General features: G+C 35.3%; 1 protein-coding gene across 2 annotated transcripts in view; it reads left to right on the plus strand.

Annotated features, from left to right (window-relative positions):
* Window positions 1-25,992, plus strand: part of KCNH8 (potassium voltage-gated channel subfamily H member 8) — a 298,686-nt gene that overhangs the window by 224,362 nt on the left and 48,332 nt on the right. For both annotated transcript variants that reach the window (XM_036219525.1, XM_036219524.1), the window contains 4 exons: window positions 1,018-1,215; window positions 11,061-11,260; window positions 11,880-12,129; window positions 20,268-20,482. In XM_036219525.1, coding sequence (XP_036075418.1) covers window positions 1,018-1,215; window positions 11,061-11,260; window positions 11,880-12,129; window positions 20,268-20,482 — 863 coding nt within the window. The remainder of the gene's footprint in view (window positions 1-1,017; window positions 1,216-11,060; window positions 11,261-11,879; window positions 12,130-20,267; window positions 20,483-25,992) is intronic.

Here is a 25,992-nt window from a genome sequence, read left to right on the forward strand (position 1 = left end):
ATTAAATGAAGTGTTTATAAGTAGTGGTCAGTGAATAATATGCCTTAACGAAAGTCTTATGAACCAGGTAGGTTGAGTTGAATTGTCACAGTGTTTTGTAACAAGTACAATTACAGAGAGAGAGGAGGAGGAGTGAGAATACTTTAAAATATAAAATTTTTATATTTAAAAGGCAAATATTTCCAACAAAGGATTTTAAAGTGTTGTACTGTATTTCTGTTCTATTATTATTAATATACTTACTATTCCCCATCTTTATTAAAAGTTATGACAGTATAATTGACATGCAAAAAACTGTACATATTTAAATCATTTAACTTGCCAAGTTTTGCCTTATATATATGTCAGTATCACGAAACAGTTGTAAGGGGGGCATCTATTTCTACCATAGGGACCTCTTAGCTGTGCAGTTTTCCCTCTCCATCCCCAAATGGCAGAACAAGGTTGCGGAGAAGTCTTCCTTAGGAACGTAACATGAGCGAAGACTTGCTAAGACAACAGATACCAGCCCAAGTGAACAGAATTCGGAAAGCTTATAGAGGGTAGAAATAAAGACCATCTCGCCTGTCCGAAGTCAAGATTCTTGTGGTGGATTCTTACTATTGATTATTATGTAGCATACTTAACCCCTTTGTTTCTTAAAATTCCAATTGAGAAATGAGCTTTACCACTGGTGAAATATATAACAGTTACTGAGAGTAGCAATGCTAGTTTCAATCTCTAGGTAGTTTCTTGTGTTAGTCGCCTGTTTATTGAACTTTGACCACCAACCCACTTAATACACACTTAAATCCATATTTCTTTGCTGTCTGCATTATAGATAACAGTTGCATAAAAGTGATGTTTTTGCCTTTATAGCAACGAAATCAAGTTTCATGCTGTTAACTTCCTTTTAACTTCCTTTTTCTCTTGAGAAAATTTATACGTCCCCTAAATGTTCATTTATCATACCCCCGATGTGCTGATACTGGGACTTTCCATTTTGGGTTGAAATTTTTATTCTTTCTCCCATTGCAGGTTGGCTCCATGAGTTGGGAAAGAGACTAGAGTCTCCGTACTATGGCAACAATACCCTGGGGGGCCCATCGATCCGAAGTGCCTACATCGCAGCGCTGTACTTCACACTCAGCAGCCTCACCAGTGTTGGGTTTGGGAACGTGTCCGCTAATACAGATGCAGAAAAGATCTTCTCCATCTGCACCATGCTAATTGGCGGTAAGGGAAATTGTATTTTTTATATCAAGAGAAAGAAGGTTGCTCTGTCCTAATACACAAGAGAGATATATTGTTTTACATTGGAAGGGTCTAAAAGCCCTAGTTAAGATATCAGTGACAAAGAATGTAATAGACATGTAGATTAACAATAAAAGTCTATGATGTTAACAAATTTTCTTTTCAGGACAGGTGAAGAAGTAATCATTTACTGATGATTGATTTTGAAAGACCAGGCACTTTGTTTTCTCAACATGCTATTTACACCGAGTGTTTGTGAATTACATGAGTCTGAATTGCAAGGATGTGTCTACGTGTTTGAAAACTCCATTTTATAAGCCCAAATAAGTCAGTCTTGTCAAATTTTATTAATTCTAATACAGTAAGGTAAGGATGTTTGATAACTTAGTTAAAAATAAAAACACCAATACAAAAATAATAGTTAACATTTATTCATTGCTTTTATCCTCCATTCTCTCTACTAGTTCCTTCAATAACAATACTCTAAGTAAGTAATTCTTCAGGAAAACATAGGGTTCAGCACTATTATTATCCCACTTATCAAATAGATAAGTTATTATGCTATTGCCTCTGAGCTCCAAACATATCTTCTGTGTTCTGCTTTGTGTGCTGAGATTTGGACTCTGCAAACATTCTTTGCCAGCTGACTTCAGATACTTCTGCCAATAGGAGGAGCCAGAGGGAGACTGAAAAGCAAGAGGAAGGGAGAAGCGACTGCCTGATTCTGATGTGTTATGATGTATCTGCAGTGGCAGGCCACCTCAAACTGCAATTGGTTCCAGCCTTCAGCCTCTTCTGACACTGACAGTGTCATTGGGCCTTCTCAGAGGTCTCTGTATCCATTGAGAGTGCCCCCACATCCAAAGTCAGAGTCCTGGCTCCTAGTAGCTCTTCGTAGCTCGTTCTCTGGGCTTTGTTCTGATAGCCTCACTTTTTTCCCTTTGTTTATCCAGCTCCAAGGTCAGAAGCTCCTTCCTGCAGTTATTCTAGCCATGTTACCTCTATACTCTCCTTTTACTCATTCAGCCCTTTGACACTAGAGAAACTAACTCTATAGTCAATTTCCTCTGTTGAAATATTTAGTGTAATTCTCTTTTCTGATGCTATTATTGATGCTATTATTTTTCACATTTTTTAGATGGCAAATCTAAAGCTTGGAAAAATAAAATAGCTTTCCCAATGCTTTGCAATCAGTAAATAAAAGAGACAAAGTGTAAACTCAGATTCTGTCTTTAAATATACAAATGAAAACTTACCAAAGTATAAGGCTGCTGTCATGGAGAGTAGGAGATGTGGGTTTCCTGGACCAAGAAAGCATTTTTCTTAAACCATAGTTCTATTAGTATCTGTTGCCCCACATCATTCTCCCAAATGCTTGTTAATATATTATTGTTATTTTAATGGCTTTAATTCCAGATGTTGCTTAGAGTTTTGACCCTTATAATAGAGGATGATTCCTGCCAGCTTCCTGGCATGAGAGATGTGAAATGAGTATGTGGAGCTTTAAGCAATGAGTCATCCGGCCTTCGGTGAAATCAAAAAACCATGAAGCTGAACCTTCCCTCAAGGAGCTTATGCTCCAGTTTGGAAGAGAGAGGCTGAAATATGTGGAAAGAGTTTTAACAATCTCAGGCAGTAAATGCTAAGTGCCAGATCAGTTTGGAAGTTCTTGGAAAGGCAGTGTTTGTGGCACCGTTGCTGAAGAGGCATGCTGGGACTGCAGCCATTGTAACGGGCTCTTGGCTGACGTAAAGCAGTAAGAGCCTAGGGAGCAGAGAACAGGAATTCTCATTTTCTGAAGAGCTGCAATGTGCCAGGCCCTGTGGTGGCTGTTTTATATCCAGTATTATGACTTATGTAATTGCTGCTCTCCTCGATGGCCCATCTTTCAGCCTAGCGAATGACAAGCATTTTTCAAATAAACACAGTCTATATTTATTTAATATTTACCCATATTTCTTCCTCTCCTGATGGAAATTTTGGGGAATGTTCAATTGCTCAAGGTTTAACCTACTAATTTAACATTAGAAGAATGTGTTAGATAATTGAGCTTATTCTCTATGGATCCACCTAATATACTATGAGTGGTCCTGAATCAGAAATTGTTGAAATATAAATTAGTCCCTGCTGTTCACTGTAAGTAGAAGTTATGCTGGTCATGAGGCCAAAATATATGGGAAATAATTAGATAATGTCATTTTGTCACTTGTTAAATGTTTGTTGAGCAAATTATCCTGGTGCAAAACCAGTGTTCATTTGAAGTAGCAATGAAGCATTTAAGTGACTTGAGCAGCACTTAGGAAAACATTGGTTCTGAATGCCAAATGGCATCTCGGTAACTTGAATTTATTAATTAAAGCCTCCCAAATTTGTGTTTCTGGGAAATAATTCTGTATTATTGTGAGTTACCCTAGTCTAGGAGAAATGGTGCCTTCGTCTTAATATTTCTTAATCAACTAATTACTTGCATAACTTTGTGAAGTAGTCACAAGAGCTCACTATATTGAACATTTTGTTCATTTAATTCTCAAACACTACGAAATAGAGGTTATTAACACCCCAATTAAGATATAAGGCAGCAGAGGTTTAGTGAGTTTAAATGCCAGGATTCAGTAAAACCCAGCAAACCTTTTGTAAAATATTCATTTATCATGTACTGTAAATTGATTTTATTCACTTAATTTCTATAAATATACACAAGTGAATTTTTTTTTTTAAATTTAAGTATATATTACCATGGACTGAATTCTAAGGTATCTCATTAGAAATCCCCACACACAGCTGATGATATTACTAATGACAGCGATGCAATATTTACTGCAAAAGCAGGCAGTAACAATATTAAATATTTCAAGTGACTGCCAAAACCCCAGATAACTCTCTAGGGCAGAGGCACTCACAGGCTGAGGAAAGAGGCAGGAGGAAGGGGAAGCTTCCAAGCATCTGTAATTATAGAGTGTGCAAATCACTGATTTATAATCAAAGATATTAAGCAAAAATGATGACAGAAAATTTATACCTAGACAAATCTATGCAAACTTTGAGAACACACAAAACAAAGAAGTAATACTGAAAGCTCACACAGCTATTAGATTAACAAGTGGATTTAGTGAGGCTGATGGATACAAGGTCAATATGCAAAGACCAGGTGTATTTCTACATGCTAGTAACAAATAATTAAAAAACAAAATATAAAAAAGATGTGTAGGAATAAATGTTTAAAAATGTGATATACTACTACATAGAAACTACAAAGCATTAGTAAGAAAAGTTACAAATGGTTTAAAATAATGGAAGGATATGCAATGATGATTGTTTTAAGACTCGATGTTATAAAGATACCAGCTGTACGCAAATTAATCTAAAGATTCAATTCGATCCCAATAAAAATCCTAGTAGATGTGTGTTTGTGTATACGTGTGTGTTTGAACAATGACAAGCTGTTCCTAAAAATTAGTAAAAATTCAGAGCTAAAACTAGTCAAAGTAATCATAAAGAAGAACAAAATTGGAAGATTTGTGCTACGGAAATCAAGATGTATGATAAAGTTGCAGTGATCAACGAAGTATGGTCTTGTCTCAGGAAAACACAAATAAGCTAATGGAATACAAGGTAGTGTAGAAACGGGCCTCCATACTTATGGTCACTTGATTTATGACACAGGTGAAACTGCAGTGCAAGGGGGAAATGGTAATATCCTTAATAAATGTTACTGGGTCAGATGTACATTAAACTCTTAAAACTGTACGTTAAAATTATTTCTCGATGGATTTTGACTTAAATGTAAAAGAGAAAACAACAAAGCTTCTAAAAGGTACTATAAGGGGTTATTTTTTTTATGACCTTGGATTTGACAAACGTTTCTTAAACGTGTCATGAAAAGCCCTAATCATAAAAGAAAGATTGATAAATGGGACTTCTGTTTATCAAAAGACATTATTAAGCATGTGAAGAGAAAAACCACCAGGCAGGAGAAGATATTTATAAACATCTGACAAAGAATTCTTATTTCTTATGTATTATATATAAAGAACTTTTTACAAATTATTAAGAAAAGAGCGTGCAACCCCAAAATGCACAAATTTATTTTAAAAAAGCACTTTAAATATAGAATTCCATACCCAAATAGACAGTGACCATATAAAAAAAGGTGCTCTATATCATTCATCAGGGACATGCAAATTAAGATCAAAATTAGATAGCATTTACATTCACCAGAATGCTATGCTTAAAAACACTGACAACCCGTAAGTGTTTGAGAGAATATGGAGCATCTTGACTTCTCATATACTATTGATGGGAGTGTCAATTGGCACCGCAGTTTTGTCGATATCTACCAAATCTGAACATACCTATACTCTGTGACTCAACATTTCCACCTCATTGTATATCCATAGGAAAGGCATATTCAAATACATCAAAAGACATATACATAGGTGCTCGTAGAAGCATTACCGTAAGACTCTCAAACAGGAAATGCCTATTAATAGGAGAATAAACAAGTAAATTGTGAAATAATTACTCAATAGAATACTATACAGTAGTAAGAATGAATGAACTATTACATCTGCAGCCACATAAATAAATCTTACAAACTCAATGCTGAACAGAAAGCCAAACACACAAAAAAGTACATTCTGTATAATTTTGTTTAAACAAAGTTCCAAAGTAGACGGAGCTTATTGATTGCAATATAATTTATAACTGTGGTTTACCTTTCAGGAGGGGCTGGTTAGTGGCTATTAAAGGGACATAAGGGAGGCCCAGGGTGCTGATAATATTCTGTTTATTCATTTGGGGTTGGAGGGGGCATAGACCTGTTCACTTTGAGAAATCTCAATGAGCTACACATTTGGTATTTGTCTACGTTTTTCAATGTGCATCCTTGATATTAACTTTACCTTGTAAAGTTATAATAGATGAGCTAAGAATAACATAACTATCAAGTGAAGGATGAGAAGGTGGGTAGCAAAGCAGTAAGCTGAGTTCTCACCTTTCACATCAGGTTGTTTTTAGGTATTTTCTAAACTTAATAAGTCAAGCAATAGAAGTAAAATCATATTGTTTAAAATGTTGGTGATAATTATAATAAGATATAAAACAAATAACTTTAAAGGATTGCCTTTGGGGAGTGGAATGAGGGTGAAGGGTTGAGTTTGGGGCTGAACTGTTCTTCATAAATTTTCTGAGTGATTTCTTATGATTATAAAACTTCTTAAAGAAATTCTTAAACTACCAGACGTTCATTTCAGTTTCATAAATATTTATGGCCCACTTAAATTATACCAGGCACTGTGCTAGATGCTGGGGAAACAAAAATGACTAAGACACGATACTTTCCTTCTAGGAGTTCACAGTTTAGTAATGGAAATAGATACTTAGGCAGACAGTGTTCTTTCTTTTTCTATTTTAATTTTTCCTTTTATAATGCACAGTTTAAAAATACTGGAAAATACACACAAAAAAATAAAATTACATATAATCCCATTACCAAAAAATAGTTTTTTCAGTCTTTTTATACATGTATACCTCTATTTTCTGAAATATTTATATCGACTACACATGTCATCTTGGCCACCAAACAAAATATATTGAGAACACTTTCCCATGTCTTTAAGTTTTTCTATCATACTTAGTCATAGCTGCCTAACTCACTGAATGAGTTAGCCCCAATCGATGGGACCATCGACTCAGCCTCCAAAGTTAGATGAAGTTTCCTAGTGGAGACGAATTATCACGGTGACATGTCCAGTTTAAAAGAGACATTGTTGTGATGCAAAAGGTAGAATGAAACTCTTAGCAGTCAAAGTTTTCCTCAGGCCCTCTCATCCTGTATATGCTATCCTGACAATTTTATTGGACCCATTTGGGGTATGGTGTTCACAAATTCAGGCTGTTTCAAAGATGTCTTTCCACCACCGTTTAAATTCATCATCTAGGAAATTGTTCTCACTCTTCGTTTTCTCTGCCGTCTGCCATCTGCCATCCATAACCCAGTGTACTTGTAGCAAGGAGCAGAAAATTTCAGGGCAATAAGTAGGTGGCAGAGAAAAGGAGGGCGGCTAAAGTTACCCAGAGTCTGAGCTCTGGTCTCTTTTTATGTAGGAGAAAATGGTCCCTGTGTAGACTCTAAAAGCAACAAGGGCCATACATAGTTTGCCAAATCCTGATCTAATCTATAGTATATATTCAAATTTCACCAGTTGTTTTAATCATGTCTTTTATAGCTATCCACTTGTCCCCAGTCCAAGCCAGCTTCCTGCACTGCATTTAATTGTCATGTCTCTAGTTTCTTTATCTGGAAAATCAGTTCCTTAGTCTTTCCTTGACTTCTATGACCTGGACTCTTCTGAAGATTACTTATTTCTAAAAAAGGTACTTACTTGTAGAAGGTCCTTTAATTTGAGTTTGACTGATATTTTCTCATAGTCAAATCCAGGTTGTGCATTTCTGCCAGGATACCACAGAATTGATGTTGTGTCTTTTTCAATGCATAATATCTGAAACACAAGATTATATCTCTTTGTCTCATTATTGGCGATGGTGACTACTTGTCTGCAGGTTTTTCCCACTGTAAAGTTATCTGTCTCTGTTTCAATAAAGAATTTGTGAAGAGGAAAAAAAAATTATCAATGTTTTACCTCAGGAGAGCAGTATTACTCCAAATCAAGAGAGGTGGTGTGGAAGGGGGATGGAGAAGAAGGGAAGAGAAGAGAAGGGGGAAGGGAAAGCAGGAAGGAGAAGGGGGAGAGGGAGAAGGGGAGGGAAAGGGAAAGAGAAAGAGAAAGCCAGGCAGTCCTATAGGAGTGCACTTTCATTTGAAGTCTGTTTACTTTCTTCTTAGGTCCCAATTATCGAGGTTCCTTCAAAGACCCAATATTAAGATGAGATTTTACAAAACACATTTTATACAAAACTCCTACACAAAGAAAAAAAAACCTCCCACAGACTCAGCAGCAGGCCTAGCATGCTACTTTAAAAACCATATACATCAAATATGCCAGGAGTAAAAGGAAAATAATTTCTAAACTGACCTGGATATAGAAGTTCTTGAGTCAAACTTTCATAGCAGATGGAATGATTTGGCCTGACACTTACACACACCCTGTGCCAATGTGAAAATCATAACCAGTGACAGAGAGACAATAATAATTCTATAAACTGAAAAACTATGAGAACTATTTTTTTAGCTACTTATATTAGAAGTATTTTTCTATGCTGAAATGAGACTTTGAAATTATGATGACTCATGTGTAGACTAGTACTTTCCAACAATACTTATGAATGCTACAATTAATCCAGTAATTCATTTTATTGATAGTATACAATTAAGATGCTAAATGATCTGAACATATTACTTCTCTTACTTTAAGTGCTTTACACACATTATAATTAAGCAAAGCAAAGTTAAAATTATACACATAATTAAGAAAAGCAGTATTAAATAAATGAAATAAAATTGTTCTTCGTATTCAGTTTAATCTTTATACAAGACAATTATATATTTTTACAGACAGTAGGGCTTCCAAACACTGAGCCCACAAGTATTTTAATGGAGCCTAAAATTGGTGTTTGATTTCTTTGACTTGGAACAGAATCAGTTCTTTTCTTTACAGATTGTTTATCAAAAATAGAGGTCTCTTCCAAATAAAACATTGAAGTATCAGAACTGTTGTGTTTTTAATACCATACAGAAGAATGAACCTCTATTTAGAATTCACCAAGAACCATTCAACAGTAAATTGTTAAGCAATGCCATTTTTTTTAGACATTTTTAACCTGTTTAGAAGACATTTCATTTTTAAAAATTTAGGAAGATGTATACTTGCATATACTTGCATGTAGTGGGCACTTATTGAATATTCTTGCATTTCTTTCATCAAGAAGTTATTTCCACTAAGAACCGCTCTTAATTGTTTAAGAAGTTTCTGGAGAATCTTAAATCTGAGTTATTTTCCCAAAGTTTTACTCCATTGAGCATGTTAAAAATGCACAATAACTTTTGTTGCACTTATGGCAGAAAATAAATTGAGCACCCACTGTTTTTCATACAAATAATTAGGCACTTTAAAAATCTATATATTATCCAATGGTCTATTTATGGGCACTTAGGTTGCTTCTTGGCTATTGTAAATAGCAATTCAATGAAACAGCGGTGCATTTATCTTTTCAAATTAGTGTTTTGGGTTTCTTCAGATAAATACCAGAAGATATGGTACATGTATACAATGGAATATTACTCGGCTGTAAAAAAAAATGAAATCTTACCAACATGGATGGGCCTAGAGGATATTATGCTAAGTGAAATAAGTCACACAGAGAAAGACAAACATCATAGGATTTCACTTATATATGGAATCTAAAAAACAAAATGAATAAACAAATGAAACAAAAACAGAGATACAGAGAACGAACTGATGATTGCCAGATGGGAGAGGAGTTAGAGGGTTGGGCGAGAAAGGTGAAGAGATTAAGAAGTACAAATTGGTAGTCATGCTAATGTGAAGTATAGCATAGAGAATATAGTTAATAATATTGTAATAACTATGTATAGTGCCAGGTGGGTACTAGACTAATTGGGGGGATCACTTCGTAAATTATATAAATGTCTAATCACTATGTTGCACACCTGAAACTAATATAAAATAATATTGAATGCCAACTCCAATTGAAAAATTAAAATTAAAAAAAGGAGTCATAAAATTCTCAATATATATAAACTCTTTTTAAATTTATTTTTCAATTGCAGTTGACATTCAGTATCATATTAGTTTCACGTGTACAACATAGCGATTAGACAGTCATATACCTTATGCAGCGATCACCCCAATAAGTCTAGTACCCATCTGACACCATACATAGTTATTACAATATTATCGACTATATTCCCTGTGCTATACTTTACATTCCCATCACTATTTTTATAACTAGAAAGTCTATCTCAGTACATTCCAGTAGTGGTTTGGGAAAGGGGAAAGTGGTGATTAAATGCTATCTGATTGAGAAACCCCATCAAAAAGAGAGTATATTTACCACCTGGCTCTGGACGGCAGTGATGACTCTAAGCAGAATACCTACTCTTCCTCTGTGACTTTATTTGTTTCTCAAATGGTCTCAGATTTTCTGGCATCTCCTTTAAAATTAAAATGACTGTGGAGCTGTGGTGAGGGTAGGATTGGAACCATATTCAGCTCAGCTTCAGTTTGCTCAGGAAATCCTCAATTACATTTTTAACAACTTTCTCAATACCTTTAGTAATATAAATGTCACATTTAATAGGTTAAACTAATTTTAAATTATAGCTTTGGGGAAGAGACTAGTATTCCCATAAAGGCTAACTGGTTATAATAGACATTTAAAAAATGTATTTGTTATTACAATAAAATAGCTATTAAATTATAACTTTATGGCTAACTTTATAAATTATTAAAACTATTTCATCATAGCTCTCAAACTATACATAACTATCATAACTTTTAAAATAATACAGATGTAAATAAAATACAAAATAAAAGTTTATGATAGTCAGAATGGGAGCTAGCAGATTAAGTCTGGGTCAAAGAGTCCCATTTTTCATATTATTGAGTATTTTTACAAGATATTTTTACTGTGCTCAAGCCATATGGAATCAAAACGACTGAATCAGGATGCACCCTGTGGCAAAGTGGCTGCACCAAAATGCTTGTACCAAAATAGCTGTATCAGCATGACCACATAAGCGTACTCTGCTCTGATTTAGGATATATAGACTGTAAATATGTTTAGACTGAAGGGGCGAACTCTTCCATCATATTTCTCTCCCACTAACATTGTGTCGTTCTCTTCAGCCTTGATGCATGCCTTGGTGTTTGGAAATGTGACGGCGATCATACAGAGGATGTATTCCAGATGGTCCCTCTATCACACTAGAACTAAGGATCTGAAGGACTTCATACGTGTTCATCACCTGCCCCAGCAGCTCAAGCAGAGGATGCTCGAATATTTCCAAACAACCTGGTCAGTCAACAATGGAATAGATTCAAATGAGGTAATGTGCATTTCTCATGTTGACATTTTCAAGCAGAAAGCACTTACGCTAAGGTAAAAAGCAAGGTGCGCTCCTGTAGGTCTCAAAAGCGAAGAACGCACCTACCAACCTATTTATCTCTTTATTTTTTTGATCCCTCAAGAAACCCAATCCATCTTCCTCTATCTGCTTTGGCTTATTTTTTCACGATGCCACTTTGGATTGACCAATGATTTACATTAACTTCTACTTTGGTCAGTCAGGTGGATTTATTTTTGAAAGGAATCAATTCTTATGACAATTGAATGGTGTGACCTTTAAATATTAGATTGATAAAATTGATGTTTGCCTTTAAAACCAAAAAAGTAAAAAGAAATGTTTTTCAGCAAAGGTATTTTCTGTGGACATCCAGAAACACCCCAGTCTACCACTGTAAGAAAGATATCATATAAATCAAGCAACCATTCCCCCAACTCCCCACCCAAAATAGTAATCAACATTTTCTAGTGATTATTTGGTTTCTCCTCTCTTCATGTAATTGTGACAAAACAGTGGGAAGAACATCCCTGTTGGGTTGCAAATTAAATAAATTAGACTAGACTTACCCCAACTTGATTTCCTCTTTCATCTTCCTTGACAGCTTCTGAAAGACTTCCCAGACGAGCTGCGTTCTGACATCACTATGCACTTGAACAAGGAAATCTTACAGTTGTCTCTTTTTGAGTGTGCCAGCCGGGGCTGCCTCAGGTCTCTGTCTCTACACATCAAAACCTCTTTCTGTGCTCCAGGAGAGTATCTTCTGCGTCAAGGAGATGCTTTGCAGGCTATCTACTTTGTATGCTCAGGCTCCATGGAAGTTCTGAAAGACAGCATGGTGCTGGCTATTCTCGGTAGGTTGGAGTTGAAACTCCATGAAATTTTACTCTGGAGCATAAATTAAGAGATGAAGTGGTGGGGAAACTGCTATAGATTAGGAAAATTATGGATACATATGTCAACTCAGATTTTTCTTCATATGAGATTAATTTGCCAACTTTTATTTATTATTGTTGTTGTTATGCCACATATTAAGTTTATACTGTGCTGTTACACCGACGTATTATTTAATTCTTGTTAAAAATCCAGTAGTATAACTATTACTTCCATTTTACAAATGAATAAATAGTATCTTAGTTAATGTCCCAAATCACAAACCCAGGGGGATTTCAAGACCCCAGTGGATGCCTGAAACTGCAGATTGTATCAAGTCATATATATGTATTTCCGTTTATGTTTTCCATTCACAGATTTAATGCTTTTCTTATCTTAACTAAGTACTTTTCATGCACTGTGGCTTAACTTTTCAGTTTGAAGTGTGACAGCAAAACTAGAATGAATTTTTTTTTTCTTCATGATTTTTCATAGAAGATTCATTCTTACCATAGATTTTAGCAAACTCAGCATATATTATTTTTTTCTTTCCTTATTAAGTCCATACTGTTTTCCATAGTGGCTGTACCAATTTGCAGTCCCACCAGCAGTGTATGAGGGTTCCTTTTTCTCCACATCCTCTCCAACATTTGTTATTACTTGTCCTGTTGATTATAGCTATTCTAACAGATGTGAGATGGTATTTCATTGTGGTTTTGATTTGCATTTCCCTAATAGCTAACGATGTTGAGCATCTTTTCAAATATTTGTTAGCCATTTGTTTGTCCTCTAGGGAGAAGTGTGTGTTCAAGTCCTCTGCCCATTTTTTGATTGGATCATTTGCTTTTTCGTTGTTATTGAGTTGTATGAGTTCTTTGTATATTTTGGATATTAGGCCCTTATCAGAGGCGTTGCTTGCAAATATATTTTCCCATTCGGATGGTTGTCTCTTTACCTTGCTGATGATTTCTTTTGCTGAGCAGAAGCTTTTTAGTTTGATATAGTCCCATTCATTTATTTTAACTTTTACTTCCCTTGCTTTTGAGGTCAAATTCATAAAATCCTCTTTAAGTCCAAGGTCCTTGAGTTTTGTTCCTATGTTTTCTTCTATGCATTTTATTGTTTCAGGTCTTATATTCTGGTCCTTAAACTGTTCTAAGTTAATTTTGGCATATATTGATAGACAACAGTCTAGTTTCATTCTTTTGCAGGTGGCTTTCCAGTTTTCCCAGCACCATTTATTGAAGAGGTTTTCTTTTCTTCACTGTATGTTTTTGGGTTTTTTTGTCAAAAGTTATTTGCTCATATAAACATGGGTTTACTTCTGGACTCTCAATTCTGTTCTACTGGTCCGTGTGTCTGTTTTGCTGCCAATACCATGCCAGTTTGATTACTGTTGCTTTGTAATATAATTTGAAGTTGCACAGAGTGATGCCTCCAGTCTCGTTCTTTCTTTCTTTTTTTTTTTTTTTCAGAATGGCTGTGGCAATTCTGGGTCTTTTGCGCTTCCATATAAATCTGATGATTTTTTGTTCTATTTCTTTAAAAAATGCTGATGGGATTTTGATGAGGATTGCATTAAATCTGTATAATGCTTTAGGTAATGTGGTCCTTTTAACTATGTTGATTCTTCCAATCCAAGAACACAGACTATCTTTCCATTTCTTTGTATATTCTTCAATTTTTTTTTGATAGGGCCTTGTAGTTTTCATTATATAGGCCCTTCACATGTTTCATTAAATTTATTCCTAGGTATTTTATTGTTTTTGTTGCAATTGTAAAATGAATTATTTTTTCCACTTTTTCTGATGCTTTATTATTAGAGTATAGGAATGCTATGGATTTTTGAATGTTGATTTTGTATGCAGATACTTTACTGTATTTGCTTATTACTTCTAATAGTGTTCTTGTGGAGTCTTTAGGGTTTTCTATATAGAGAATCATGTCATCTGCAAATAGTGACAGTTTGACTTCATTTCCTAGTTGGATGCCTTTTATATCTTTCTCTTGTCTGATTGCACTTGCCAGGACCTCCAATGTTATATTACATAAGAGTGGCGATAGTGGAAAGCCTTGCCTTGTTCCTGACCTTAGAGGGAAAGTTTTTAGTTTTCACCATTAAGTATAATGTTGGCTGAGAGTTTATCATAGATGGCCTTTATTATGTTAAGGTACTTTCCTTCTATACCAATTTTGTGTAGTGTTTTGGTCATAAATGGATGCCGTATCTTGTCAAAGCCTTTTTCTGCATCTGTTGATATGATCATATGATTCTTATTTTTTAATTTGTTAATGTGATGTATCACATTAATTGATTTGCATATGACGAACCATCCCTGTGCTTCTGGGATGAAGCCCACTTGATCGAAGTGTTTAATCTTTTTAATATGTTGCTGGTTTTGGTCACTAGTATCTTATTTAGGATCTTTGCATCTGTGTTCATGAGAGATATCGGTCTGTAGTTTTTTGTGTTTTTATTTTTATTTTTTTGTGGTATCCTTACCAGGTTTTGGTATCAGGGTAATATTGGCCTCGTAAAATGAGTTGGGAAGTATTACTTCCTCTTCGATTTTTTGGAAGAGTTTAGGGAGAGTAGGTATCAAATTTTCTTTGAATGTTTGGTAGGATTCACTAGTGAAGCCATCTGGTCCTGGACTTCTACTTTTTGGTAGGTTTTTGATGATCGTTTCAATTTCCATACTGCTGATTAGTCTATTTAGATTTTCCAGTTCTTCTTGATTCAGTCTAGGAAGATTATATTTTTCTAGGTACTGGTCCATTTCTTCTAGGTTATTAAATTCCATGTTATAAACTTTTTCATAGTATTTTTGTATGATCCTTTGTATTTCTGCAATGTCAGTTGTAATTTCCCCTCTTTCATCCCTGATTTTATTTGTGTCCTTTCTCTTTTTTCTTTAGTGAGCCGAACTAGGGGTTTGTCAATTTTATTAACCTTCTCAAAGAACCCACTCTTTGTTGTATTTATTTTTTCTATTGTTTTTGTTTTAAATTTCATTTCTTTCTGCTCCAATTTTGATTATTTCTTTCCTTCTACTGACTTTAGGCTTCATTTCATCTTCCTTTTCTAGTTCTTTAAGATGAATTGTTAGGTTGTTTTTTGGGGCTCGTTCTTATTTTTGGAGATAGGCCTGTAAAGATATGAAATTTCCTCTTATGACCACTTTTGCCATGTCTCAAAAGTTTTGATATGTTGTACTATCATTATCATTTGTTTCTATGTATCTCTTGATCTCTCTTTTTATTTCTTCTCTGACCCAGCTATTTTTCAATAGCATGTTGTTTAATCTATTTGTGGTTCTTCCTGCTTTCTTTTTGTAGTTGATCTCTAGTCTCAAAGCATTATGATCAGAGAATATGATTGGTATGATTTCCATCCTCTTATATTTGTTGAGGCTATCTCTGTGTCCCAGTATGTGGTCGATTCTTGAGACTGTTCCACGTGCACTAGGGAAGAATGTATAAGCAGCTGTTTGGGGATGGAAGGCTCTGTAAATGTTAATAATGTCCCATTGGTCTAAAGTATCATTTAAGGATATTATTTCTTTATTGATTTTATGTATGGTTGGATTTTGTTTTTTGATCCATTCTGCAACTCTGTGCCCTTTTATTGGTGAGTTCAGTCCATTTACATTTAGGGTGATTATTGAAATATGAGGTCTTCTTATAGCCATTTTATCTTTTGCTTTCTGGTAGCTCAGTATTTCCATTGCTTCCTTGTCCTTTTGTTACTGTTTTTTATTTTGGTTGGCTTTTGTGGGTTTTCCCTCTAGTTCTTCTCGTTTTATGTTATATACTTAATTTCTGAATCTTCTGTGTGTGGTTACCATGATAAATATGTAAAGGATAGTTCATGGTGTTTAATGGACTATTTCTCCACCTCGGCATTAATGAAAATGTATTCTGCTTTCTTTCCAGAAAGATTTATTATTTAAAGACATCTCTTTAGCCTGTCGCAAAGAAGGTGCTTTTCTTTTGGTTTCCAGTAGGTAGCCTCTAAGCCTCTTGGATCCCAGCTTTATACAAAGCCTTAATAATGCCTTTATACAATGACTTTACTTTCTTGTAGATATTTAATCACACTCGCTACCCTTGGTTTCAGTCCCTGTCAGTGTCAGTGACAGTCTCGGCAGCATTTGCTCAGATTCCCCTGGGGCTCCATGTGATCACTCTCAGAGGGTATGTGGGAAGGAGCCCTCTGGGTTAGGGGTTGGGGGCTGTGGTTCAGCTTTGGTTTTGCAACCGCGACCAGTAAAAATCAACCGTTGTTTTTTGGCAGTCCCATCCTGCCTCTCTGCCCTCTGCCCTGATGACTGGGCACTGCCACCGGCCCAGTGGGAAGCTCACAGCTTTCCGAGGCAGGGCTATTCAGGGAGGTCACTGCACATTCACCCCTCCCCCTCCTCCTACAGGGAGCTCTGGTGCTGCAAGAAGCAACTTCTTTGTTTCTCCCAGTCCACAGCCCCGGGTTCTGACCTGTGGTAGTTCTTATGCACAGATCCCACACTCAGACGTACTTGTGTGCCGTTTGGGTGTTTTTTGTTGAGTTTTAGATGTTAAGCTTAGTGTTGTTTCAAGGGGAGAAATCTGGGGGCATCTTTCATGCTGCCACGTTTCATTTAAATAGCTGGTCAGTTTTAAAAGACCATTTCTTTATTTTTATGGAGAATCAATTCAGAGAAGAACACGAAAATTAAGTTTTATCTGTGCTAGAAATAGTGCAAAAATGATTATGCATTATGAATAAGTGCTCATAAAAATCATTATGTTTGGTCTTTCTATCTCTAAACAATGCCTGCCTGTTATTCTATATAATCATTGTTAGCCTGCGATCTCTGAATTCTAGCTAGTAAACATCAAGACAGATTAAAATTTGAAAGAGAAAAGAAAACAAATATTTATCGAACCCCTAACATGAGCCAAGTGTTTTACATTCATTATCCAATTCCAATCTTGCAACCCTATTAGGTTGGTGCAGTTGGTGAAACACCCATATGCTTTTTATGTCTTCATGTTGACTTCGGTTTACCATTTACCAGGGGAAAGGTAGGGCTTGCCTTTCAAAGTTTTGCCTCAATTTTTGACTCACCTTCTAGGTTTGACCACTTATAAAAACATGGAATAACAACTCAAAGAATTTATTATCAACTTTGCCAGTTCATTATTAGTGTTAGAGTGAGGCTTGCTATGGGTGTGTTTTTAGTGAAAATTTAGCACTCTGCCCACTTCTCAGTTTTGTGAAGTTAAAGGCCAGTCATCCTATCATTCTGTGATTCTAAATTAAAAGTGATGATTATTTCTAAATTTACTCCAGACACTTCATTTTAATCATAAAATATTTTTCTATGCATTTTCTTAGAACCACTGTAAGTTTTATAGCCTGTTTGTTAACACAACCTGCTTTTTAAAAGGGCACATTTATTTTTCCAGAACCTTATGGTTTGATATATATGTAAACAAAAATAATGCACCATTTTTAAACATTATGTGGGGTTTTTTCCCCATAATCGTGATGTATTTTTAAATTTGATAACTACCAACAGCTCTAGGAATGCAATATGAAGGCGTCATCCATAACATTAGGGCATAATGGGTAAAAAATTAGTGGCTTATATGTAATATCCACTGTGCACTATACATGATTCAATTGAATTATCTTATTTTTTAAAAATTCTATTTACAACTAAAAGATTTAATCTATTGCCTTTTGCTTCAGGCCCCAATTTCCTCGAAAAATTATGATTTCCATGATTAACATTTTCACATTTTGCTTCTACCATATAACAAAAATATTTAAATCTAGATAGTAAGAAATTCATAAGACATTAAAAATTTAATGAGGGTGAAAACCATGTTCTTATTTACCAGTGCCAGCTTGCCAGGGCTCAGCTGAAGCCCCATGATACATGTTGGTATTCCATAAATATTCATCAAATGAATAAATAAACTGGAATTTTTTTCTAGGGTGCCAAGTTTGGCAAGATGTTGGTGCTGAAAGAGTCACACTATGCTCACCCAAGGTATGAAAGTGTGACCCTAAAGCTATTCCAAACACTAGTTACTTAACAGAAAATGTGAATGCTCATCATGTCAAGACAGCACGTCATGATAAATTTTCATCATACGTACAGAATCTGAAATTTTGCTGTATTCATGGCATCCTGGCTGTATTTACATCTAGCGTTAGAACCCTACTTTGAGTTTTTGAGCCACAATTTAGACTTATAACAAAATAACCAAGAAACAACATTTCCAAGTTTAGCGGTATTGGTGACAACCATGAAGCAAACTGGAATTTTTTAGTGTCATGTAGCTGTTTATTCTTTTAGGGTCTCTAAATACAGATTTTAGTCTTTTTTTTCTTCTGCCAAATAGGTTCAATTTTAAAGTTTAAATCCAATATTAATTAGAAGATATTACCTAGTCTAGATATAGTTCAATAATTTTAAAATACTCAAATTTTTATCTGCCATAAATATTTATTTATATCTTAGGTATTCATGGTTAATTTATCATGTTTCTTTCTACTATTGAATTCAATAAAACTTTTATTGAAGCCTGCTACGTTGCAGGGACTTTGCTTCTAGAAATGCTAGACGCAATAAAAAATAAAAACTTAAAAGTTAAAAAATATATTGAATGGGGAACTGACAGAGGCAGCTTATGCTATAACATTCCAAAGATATTTTTATAATCCAAAGATTACTTGCTTGGTGATTTTTTGGTTGGTCAAGTATTCATTGTGATTTCATCTGAAATGGAGCAAAGTGGCTTAAAAAAAAATAAATTAAAGCCCAGGCATAATGATACTTGAGGACAAAGCAAAGACACAAGAATTTCTAAGTTGTAGCCACGAATCTAATGCCACTGTCCTCTGTGACTTTGTTCATGTCACCTCAGCTTTTAGCCTAAGTTTGTCTGACACTCGAACAAATTTTCTTTCATATTTCTCATACAATTGCTGATTAACTTAATGGCTGTCTAAAAGAAATCTGAAGCTGTAATCAGCTTTTTGTGCATTTGCAGTTAAACTCACCTTCCTGCTAAGTTAAACTGATTCAAATCAATGTAAAGATTCAAATAAATTGTCTAATATTATCTAATCAAAAAAACTTGAGGAAGCAAGCTGGTTCCCAAGCAGGTGAATTCCAGCCTAAGACTGACAGGCTGAGGTATTGACGGCAAAATATCAGAAGTTGTGTGTGGGTGGGGCGGGACACAGATAAATTGGATAAAGTCACATTAGATCCTCTCCCTCTGCAGTGGGACAAGTGAAGAGCTTTTCTTTTTCTTTTTTCTTTTTGGATGAAGAAAATAGGTTTTTTGCACTGTCACAGAGCATTGGGACTATGGCTTGTGTTTTACATTTTTTATATAGTAGATTTCACTGTCCATAATGTCTAATAGCTATCCTCCCTCCCAACTCTGATAAGAGGGATAGAGGGCTCCCCCTCCCACATCACCTGTCTTGAAGACATGTTTAGAAATAAACAACCTGAGTATGTTAGAAAGCTGATGGTCATGCTTATATTATCGTCTGAAGTGCCAGAATCAAAATTATTAATAACACCTTGTGATGGTCTTACTTCAGAATTACAAGATCTTTTTACACTCAGAAAAATCTGAGCCATTGTTGTTTCTCTTGAATGGTTAAAGCAACTTTGACAAAAATATAAAATGGCTTGTCTAAAGTCATTTACCGAATCCTTGGAGGGACCTGCCTGGAGCCCATCTATGACTCATGATCCCTAACTCTAGGTCTCCTCATCTCTATCTTCTAGACCAGTATTCTCAACTGGGAAGAGTTTTACCTGCCAGGGGACATTTGGAAATGTCTGAAGATATGTTGGGTTGTCGCAACTGAGGATGGTGGATGGGAGGTCCTGCTAAACATTCTTCTGTATACAGAATAGCCCCTTCTCTGACAACAAAGAATTATCAGGCCCCAAATCTCAAAACTTCTAAGGTTGAGAAATTCTGTACTGGACAAAATTTCCACTTCTCTTTTCAATATAACCTCTGAGAAATGAAGACTGTAAATCAAATGAAATTACTGGTTCAAAGCTTGTTTTTCTTGTGTCTCCTTTTTCGCTGTTTCAAGGAAAGGGGGATTTAATCGGAGCAAACCTATCAATTAAGGACCAAGTGATCAAGACCAATGCAGATGTGAAGGCTTTAACCTACTGTGATCTCCAGTGCATTATCCTCAAAGGGCTCTTTGAAGTGCTAGACCTTTACCCAGAATATGCACACAAATTTGTGGACGACATTCAACACGACCTCACATACAACCTCCGAGAAGGTCATGAGAGTGATGTAAGTCTCACTTCTATTTCATGCTGAGATCTGATAACACAGAGCCTGAAGATCGTTTACAATAGTAAAGGCATATGTCATAATGACCTTAATCTAAAAAGTCTCTAAATGTATATAGTATGACTCTTTAGCTACAAGTTGAGCAACTAATTAGTTAAAAGTCAATGTTGTTATCAACATTCTAGGAAAGTATTATTTATGAATGCCTTCCCTTTAACTTCATTTTTTTCTCATTTATTTTCATGTGTTTATAACTAGAATCAGTTTCAATGACATATATTTAGCTAAAGATGTGTGATTTTTCCAGAATTTAAAGATTTCCAGATAGAATATATGGTTCAGAGTTTGCTGCATTTGTAATTGTTCACTACTCCCCTTGCTTAAGAATAATCTTTTTGTTAACCAGTACCCAAAAGTCTATCTTAAAATTACTAAATATGCATAAAAGGATTCAAGCCAAAGATTGTCACACTGAAAGCATAATGAGCATTTTATGAAATATATATTTGCTACATGTTTCAGTTTATACAAACAGCTTTCCTGTCAAAATATGTACTATACTGCATCCTGTGATTAAGCTGATCGTGAATATGACTTCATTAGATGTGTCAAAGAGACAAATGACTTAATAGGAATGATTGTTGAAAGGTAAGCCAGAGCATGCATAGCATTCTGTAACAACAAAAGCCTGATCTTCTGTCTTGAGCTTTGTCCCAGATATTTGCAATACTCAATTTCTTTCCTAAGGGTTTAAGAAACTATTCTTTTGACTAACCCATATTGTGCAGACATTTTGTTAACATTAATATTTTCCACCCTGAAAGACGGAGAAAGAATCCAAGTTGTGTATTACCTCATCTTGGTTGAGGATATCAATTGACAGTCAACACATAGATGGTATCCCATTCCAAAGTTCAAGAATACCAGTTTTGAATGTATGCTTCTCTCCGCTGATGATAGCAAACAGCAAAAGAGGGAACCTATTTATGCTAAGTCCTTTGCTTGTATAAAGCATCTCGTTTAGTGCTTAAAATTTTTTAAAGTAAGTGTCAATCAATTTTTATGGAACAGAAAACAGATATGGAATGGTTAATAACGTGTATGTGATCTCAAATTTGTAGGGGGCAGGGACAGTGTATGAGCACAGGTACTTGTCATATTAAAATCTGTGCACTTTCTATTAGTTATGTTTTCTCTTCTTCTTGAAGACACTTTTCATGTCTTTCCATTCAAAAGATCACATTTTAAAAGTACAGGTTCTTTTGTGCTCTATAACAGCCTGATGTGACAACTATTTTTGAAGAGTAGAGATTAACTAGGGAGTAGAAGCAATTAAAATAGGAAGAAGAAATGAGAGAAAAGAGAAATGGCTAATATTCTTTGGTGCAAACAAATGGAAATATTGAATCTCAGCCCTTATTTTCTTTTTATTTGATTACTTTTGAAAGATCCTTATCTTCTATCAAATTTATCCTTTTTTTCTTATTTGCTGAACACTGATCACAGTGATTTTAAAGCTTCAGTGTCTGAATTGCTTGTAGGACTATTTTTATCTATCCGTTATTTCTCTTGATTACTTTTGTTATTGTTTGTTTGTTTTTTGATCGTTTGTTTCCTCTTTTTTGGCAAGTGTCATAATTTTGTTTAAATATTGACGTTGCTCATGAGAGTCTGTTTAAATTATTTTCCTCCAAATGGGGTAAGATTTTCTTTTGGCAGGCAGATAGAGTACCAGAAAATCACTTTCATTCTATCCAGAGCTCATCTTAGGCTTGGTGGGCTGATCTTTTTAAGTTTTGCCCTTACTCTGGAGGTGTGGTCCTCACTCCTAAAGCATAGTTTTTCTAGGATCTCGACAAAAAGCCTCAATGTTCACCAAGACCACTCCTATCTGGTGGAGCTTAGAACTCCAGTCTCTATCTCCTTGGCATCGCGTGGCTGCTGAACTCTTTGCTACGCCGTTTAGATTCCCAGTTGCCATTTCCTTATGAGTTTCCTGGAGCCCTGTCCTGTGCATGCATGCTCAAGTTCTCAGCTGGCTAATGCCTCAAGGGCCACGTTAATACAGTTACCTCCTCTTTGAAATTTTATTCCTTAAATCCCAAATGTTTTGGTACACTTGAACTTCATCCTCTGTCTCCTCTTCCAATAAGATTGCTCTTTTTGAGTGTACCCTATTCCACTTCACGATGAAATAGCAAATTCCCTCAGGAAAACACCTGGGTAAATGTGGTGCTCACATTGGTAAGCTTCCCCTTCTCAGGGATCACAGCCCCCCAACTCTTACCTTAGTTGCTTGCTCTTCAGTGCTTTTAGTTATTTGACGTATTTTGTCCAGCTTTATAATTAGTTTTTACTGGAATGTTAGCTCAATATAAATTATTTCATTATAACTGGAACCAAAAGTTTTGCTTTTTTTCAGAAGTCTTCCTATACGCTACACTCTTAAGGGTAGTTTATCTCTGAAACCTTTATTGTTATGTGTTTCTTAATCTTTTATCACTTGAAACTTCTACGTACATATATATCCAAGAATCCAAGATCCTAGGATGATATGCCTTCTAACAGCTGGGTAAACTTGGACTTTCCCCATAATTTCATAGCCTAGAGAAAAGTCTCATGCTCTTTCTAAGCATTGCATGACTGTCAGGGGAGTTTATATTCTGATGGTAACCCATAGTTATATATTCCCACTCTATGTTCTGCATCTCTGCTCTGGTGTCAGGAAAAGAGCGGGACTCTTTTCCTTCATGTTCATGTACGCGCAAACAAAAATAACCAACATACAGGATTTTTAGTGGGTTGAAGCCCTTGCAGAAGGTTAGTCAATGGGTTCTAGAAGGAATAACATTTGGATAATAGGAATGCAAACACAAATGTAACTTTTCTATATTCTTAAAAAGCATGAGGCCACTCTGCCACACTGTTCAGCCCTTTACTATTCCTCTCACCTTTCTTCTCTCCTCTCTTCTGTGCTTTCCCTTCACCCCCAAATTCTCTATTATTTCTGAGGTATATCAGCTTAACTGTCTCTCATTGATTGTTTTGCGCCTTTTTAATTTTGCCTTCTAGATGTAACGTTTTACTGCCAAGTAGCTTATAAACTATTAGGTGACATAGAGAATTACTAGCACATCTGGATTAAGAAAAACTGTTAGTCAACTTATTTTAAAATAAAGACCAAAAAGCATTTTATGAAATTGTCAAAAATAAAATACGCATATAGTAAAAAGATATGATTCCTAGAACTAAGATACATTACATAACTTTAGAATGACAGCTCATCTAAGTCTCATAGAAAAATTAACTAAAATGCATAAAATATTTTCTAGGTTTGTGAAAAGACTACCTAACACTATTTTGACCTTATACTAATTATGCATTTTATGCACATAATATATTTTCCATATTTGCCCTTGTTTATATCTCTTGAATGGCCCCCCAAATGACATAAATTAATTTTTGTTTCTCTCTATGCCAATTATAAGAAATGTACTTCACTTCTCATCATAAAACCTATAAAATTGATTTTAGGATAAACTCACTTGTTGTTGGTTGGGAAAGTAACATAAAAATCTTATATTTTGATAAGCAAATGAAATAATTGATGAGTACCTAAAATATCTGTTTTCAAAAACTAATAATGCTAATACACTGAAGATCAGATATTGATATGGCTACATATAAACATCTTATGTTCTTTGCACATGGTAGATACCAATAGTTGTGTTGTTGTGGTTGTAAGGCAATGAATTACAATGGTTGTTGAAAAGATAAATTTGCCAGTTTTACCTTACCAAAGGGTTTCTAAGTGATGAAACTTATTACATGTCAAGTGTGTTGATTCTTATGTTTCCCTCAATTTTTTGTTATTGTCATATAATCTGATTAACATAAAAAAATTAAGTCCCCTTCAGTCCCCTCACCTCTTTACTTAAAGGAGGGATGTTTCTTCAGTTTCCTGAGGGTCAGTGGCCTCCATTTGAAGGTCTTTGAATGCTCACTCCAGTATGGAAGAGGAGGTTACACTGAAATTCAGAGAAGGTGCCTGAAACAGAGACAATGGAGCCCTTAAGGACCTCCCACTTTCAGCATCTTTCCTCCACTTTTCAAATCTTCGAGTACTTGAATGCTTTAAAATGCCGAGCAGTTCAAAACCTCCACGTTTATCATAATATTCTAATCCCCACCCCATCCTCTGCCAACAACACGCATTCTCTCTGTTTACCAAGCACCACGCTTCAAGAGTGTAGTTAAAATATTGAATATGTAAGAATCTTTACCCACAAGTGAAACAAATACATATATATGCAAAATTAATTGCCAAAGCTCCAGAGTGGTCATATGCATTAGTTAACACATATATAAATACACATAACTGAGTGTAAAAGTTCTATACTAATGAAAGAGTCAACTTGCCCTCACCAGCTTGTGGGAGTTGCATGTATGTGTGTGGGTGTGTTGGGGGGCAAGAGGGAGGTGCTGAAATACATCTCTCTGACCCTGACAAATGAAAAGTGACATAATGGTTCTTCCCTACCTCTGTTCTTATTCCCTTAACACCCTTTTTCCTCAAGGCTACATGAGCAATCTTTCCAAAAATATGAATTGGATCTGTTGTTTAAAATATTTCAATAGATGGATCCCCACGGACACCTCAAAACCTAGGCTTCTTCCCATAACTTTCAAGATCCTATGTATTCCAACTTCTACCTGCCCTTTTAACTCACCTGATCCCATCTCGTGTTCAGCATTACGTTCCAGCAAACGCCTGCTTTCCTGCCCTTCTGCGTGCCAGGATCTTGCCTGCCTCTCATGCCGTAGGGCCTTTGCATTGTTCTTTTTCCTTCCCGCGCTGCTATTCCTCTGTCCTTACCTGACCACCTGCTCTGGAGTTATCTTTTGCCACATCATCTTATTTACCTTTTTCATAGCATTAAAAAAAATCTAAAGTTATTTTAGTATGCATATTTTCTTGTTCTTGGTCATTTTTTCCTACCAGTACCTAAGTTAGCTCCTAGTGCAGAATCAATATTTAATACATATTTTATGCTGGAATGAATAAATGTCAAAAAGTTTACTTGGACTTGGTAACTATGTGAAATTTTGAGAAAATGAATAAAGTCTTGAAGACAGCAACCTATGTAGCCATTAAATGAGATCTAAAATGAAAAGTTAAGGGAATTTAAAATTACATTTCTTAGAAGCAAAAAAGTCAATGAGTGTGTCACCAGTAGAATTTGAAAGAACAGCTCAATTGAAAAACAGCTATTTTTCACTTACCATAAGTTCAGGAAAAGAGGTTTTCAAAAGTCACAGAAGGAATTTAAGCTGAATAATGAGGGGGAAAGACTTTGCAATATAGGTAGTATAATTACTCCACGTGGTTCTACAGTAGGATGTGTTAAAATGAAAAGGGATCTACCTTCATACCTAAGCTAACACACACATTTTCTCTAGAAGTAGATAAACTATTACAACACTAATACCTTCTGAAAGTAGAGAATCAA

Source organism: Rousettus aegyptiacus, unplaced genomic scaffold (genome assembly GCF_014176215.1).
Source record: "Rousettus aegyptiacus isolate mRouAeg1 unplaced genomic scaffold, mRouAeg1.p scaffold_m13_p_4, whole genome shotgun sequence".
Classification (NCBI taxonomy): domain Eukaryota; kingdom Metazoa; phylum Chordata; class Mammalia; order Chiroptera; family Pteropodidae; genus Rousettus; species Rousettus aegyptiacus.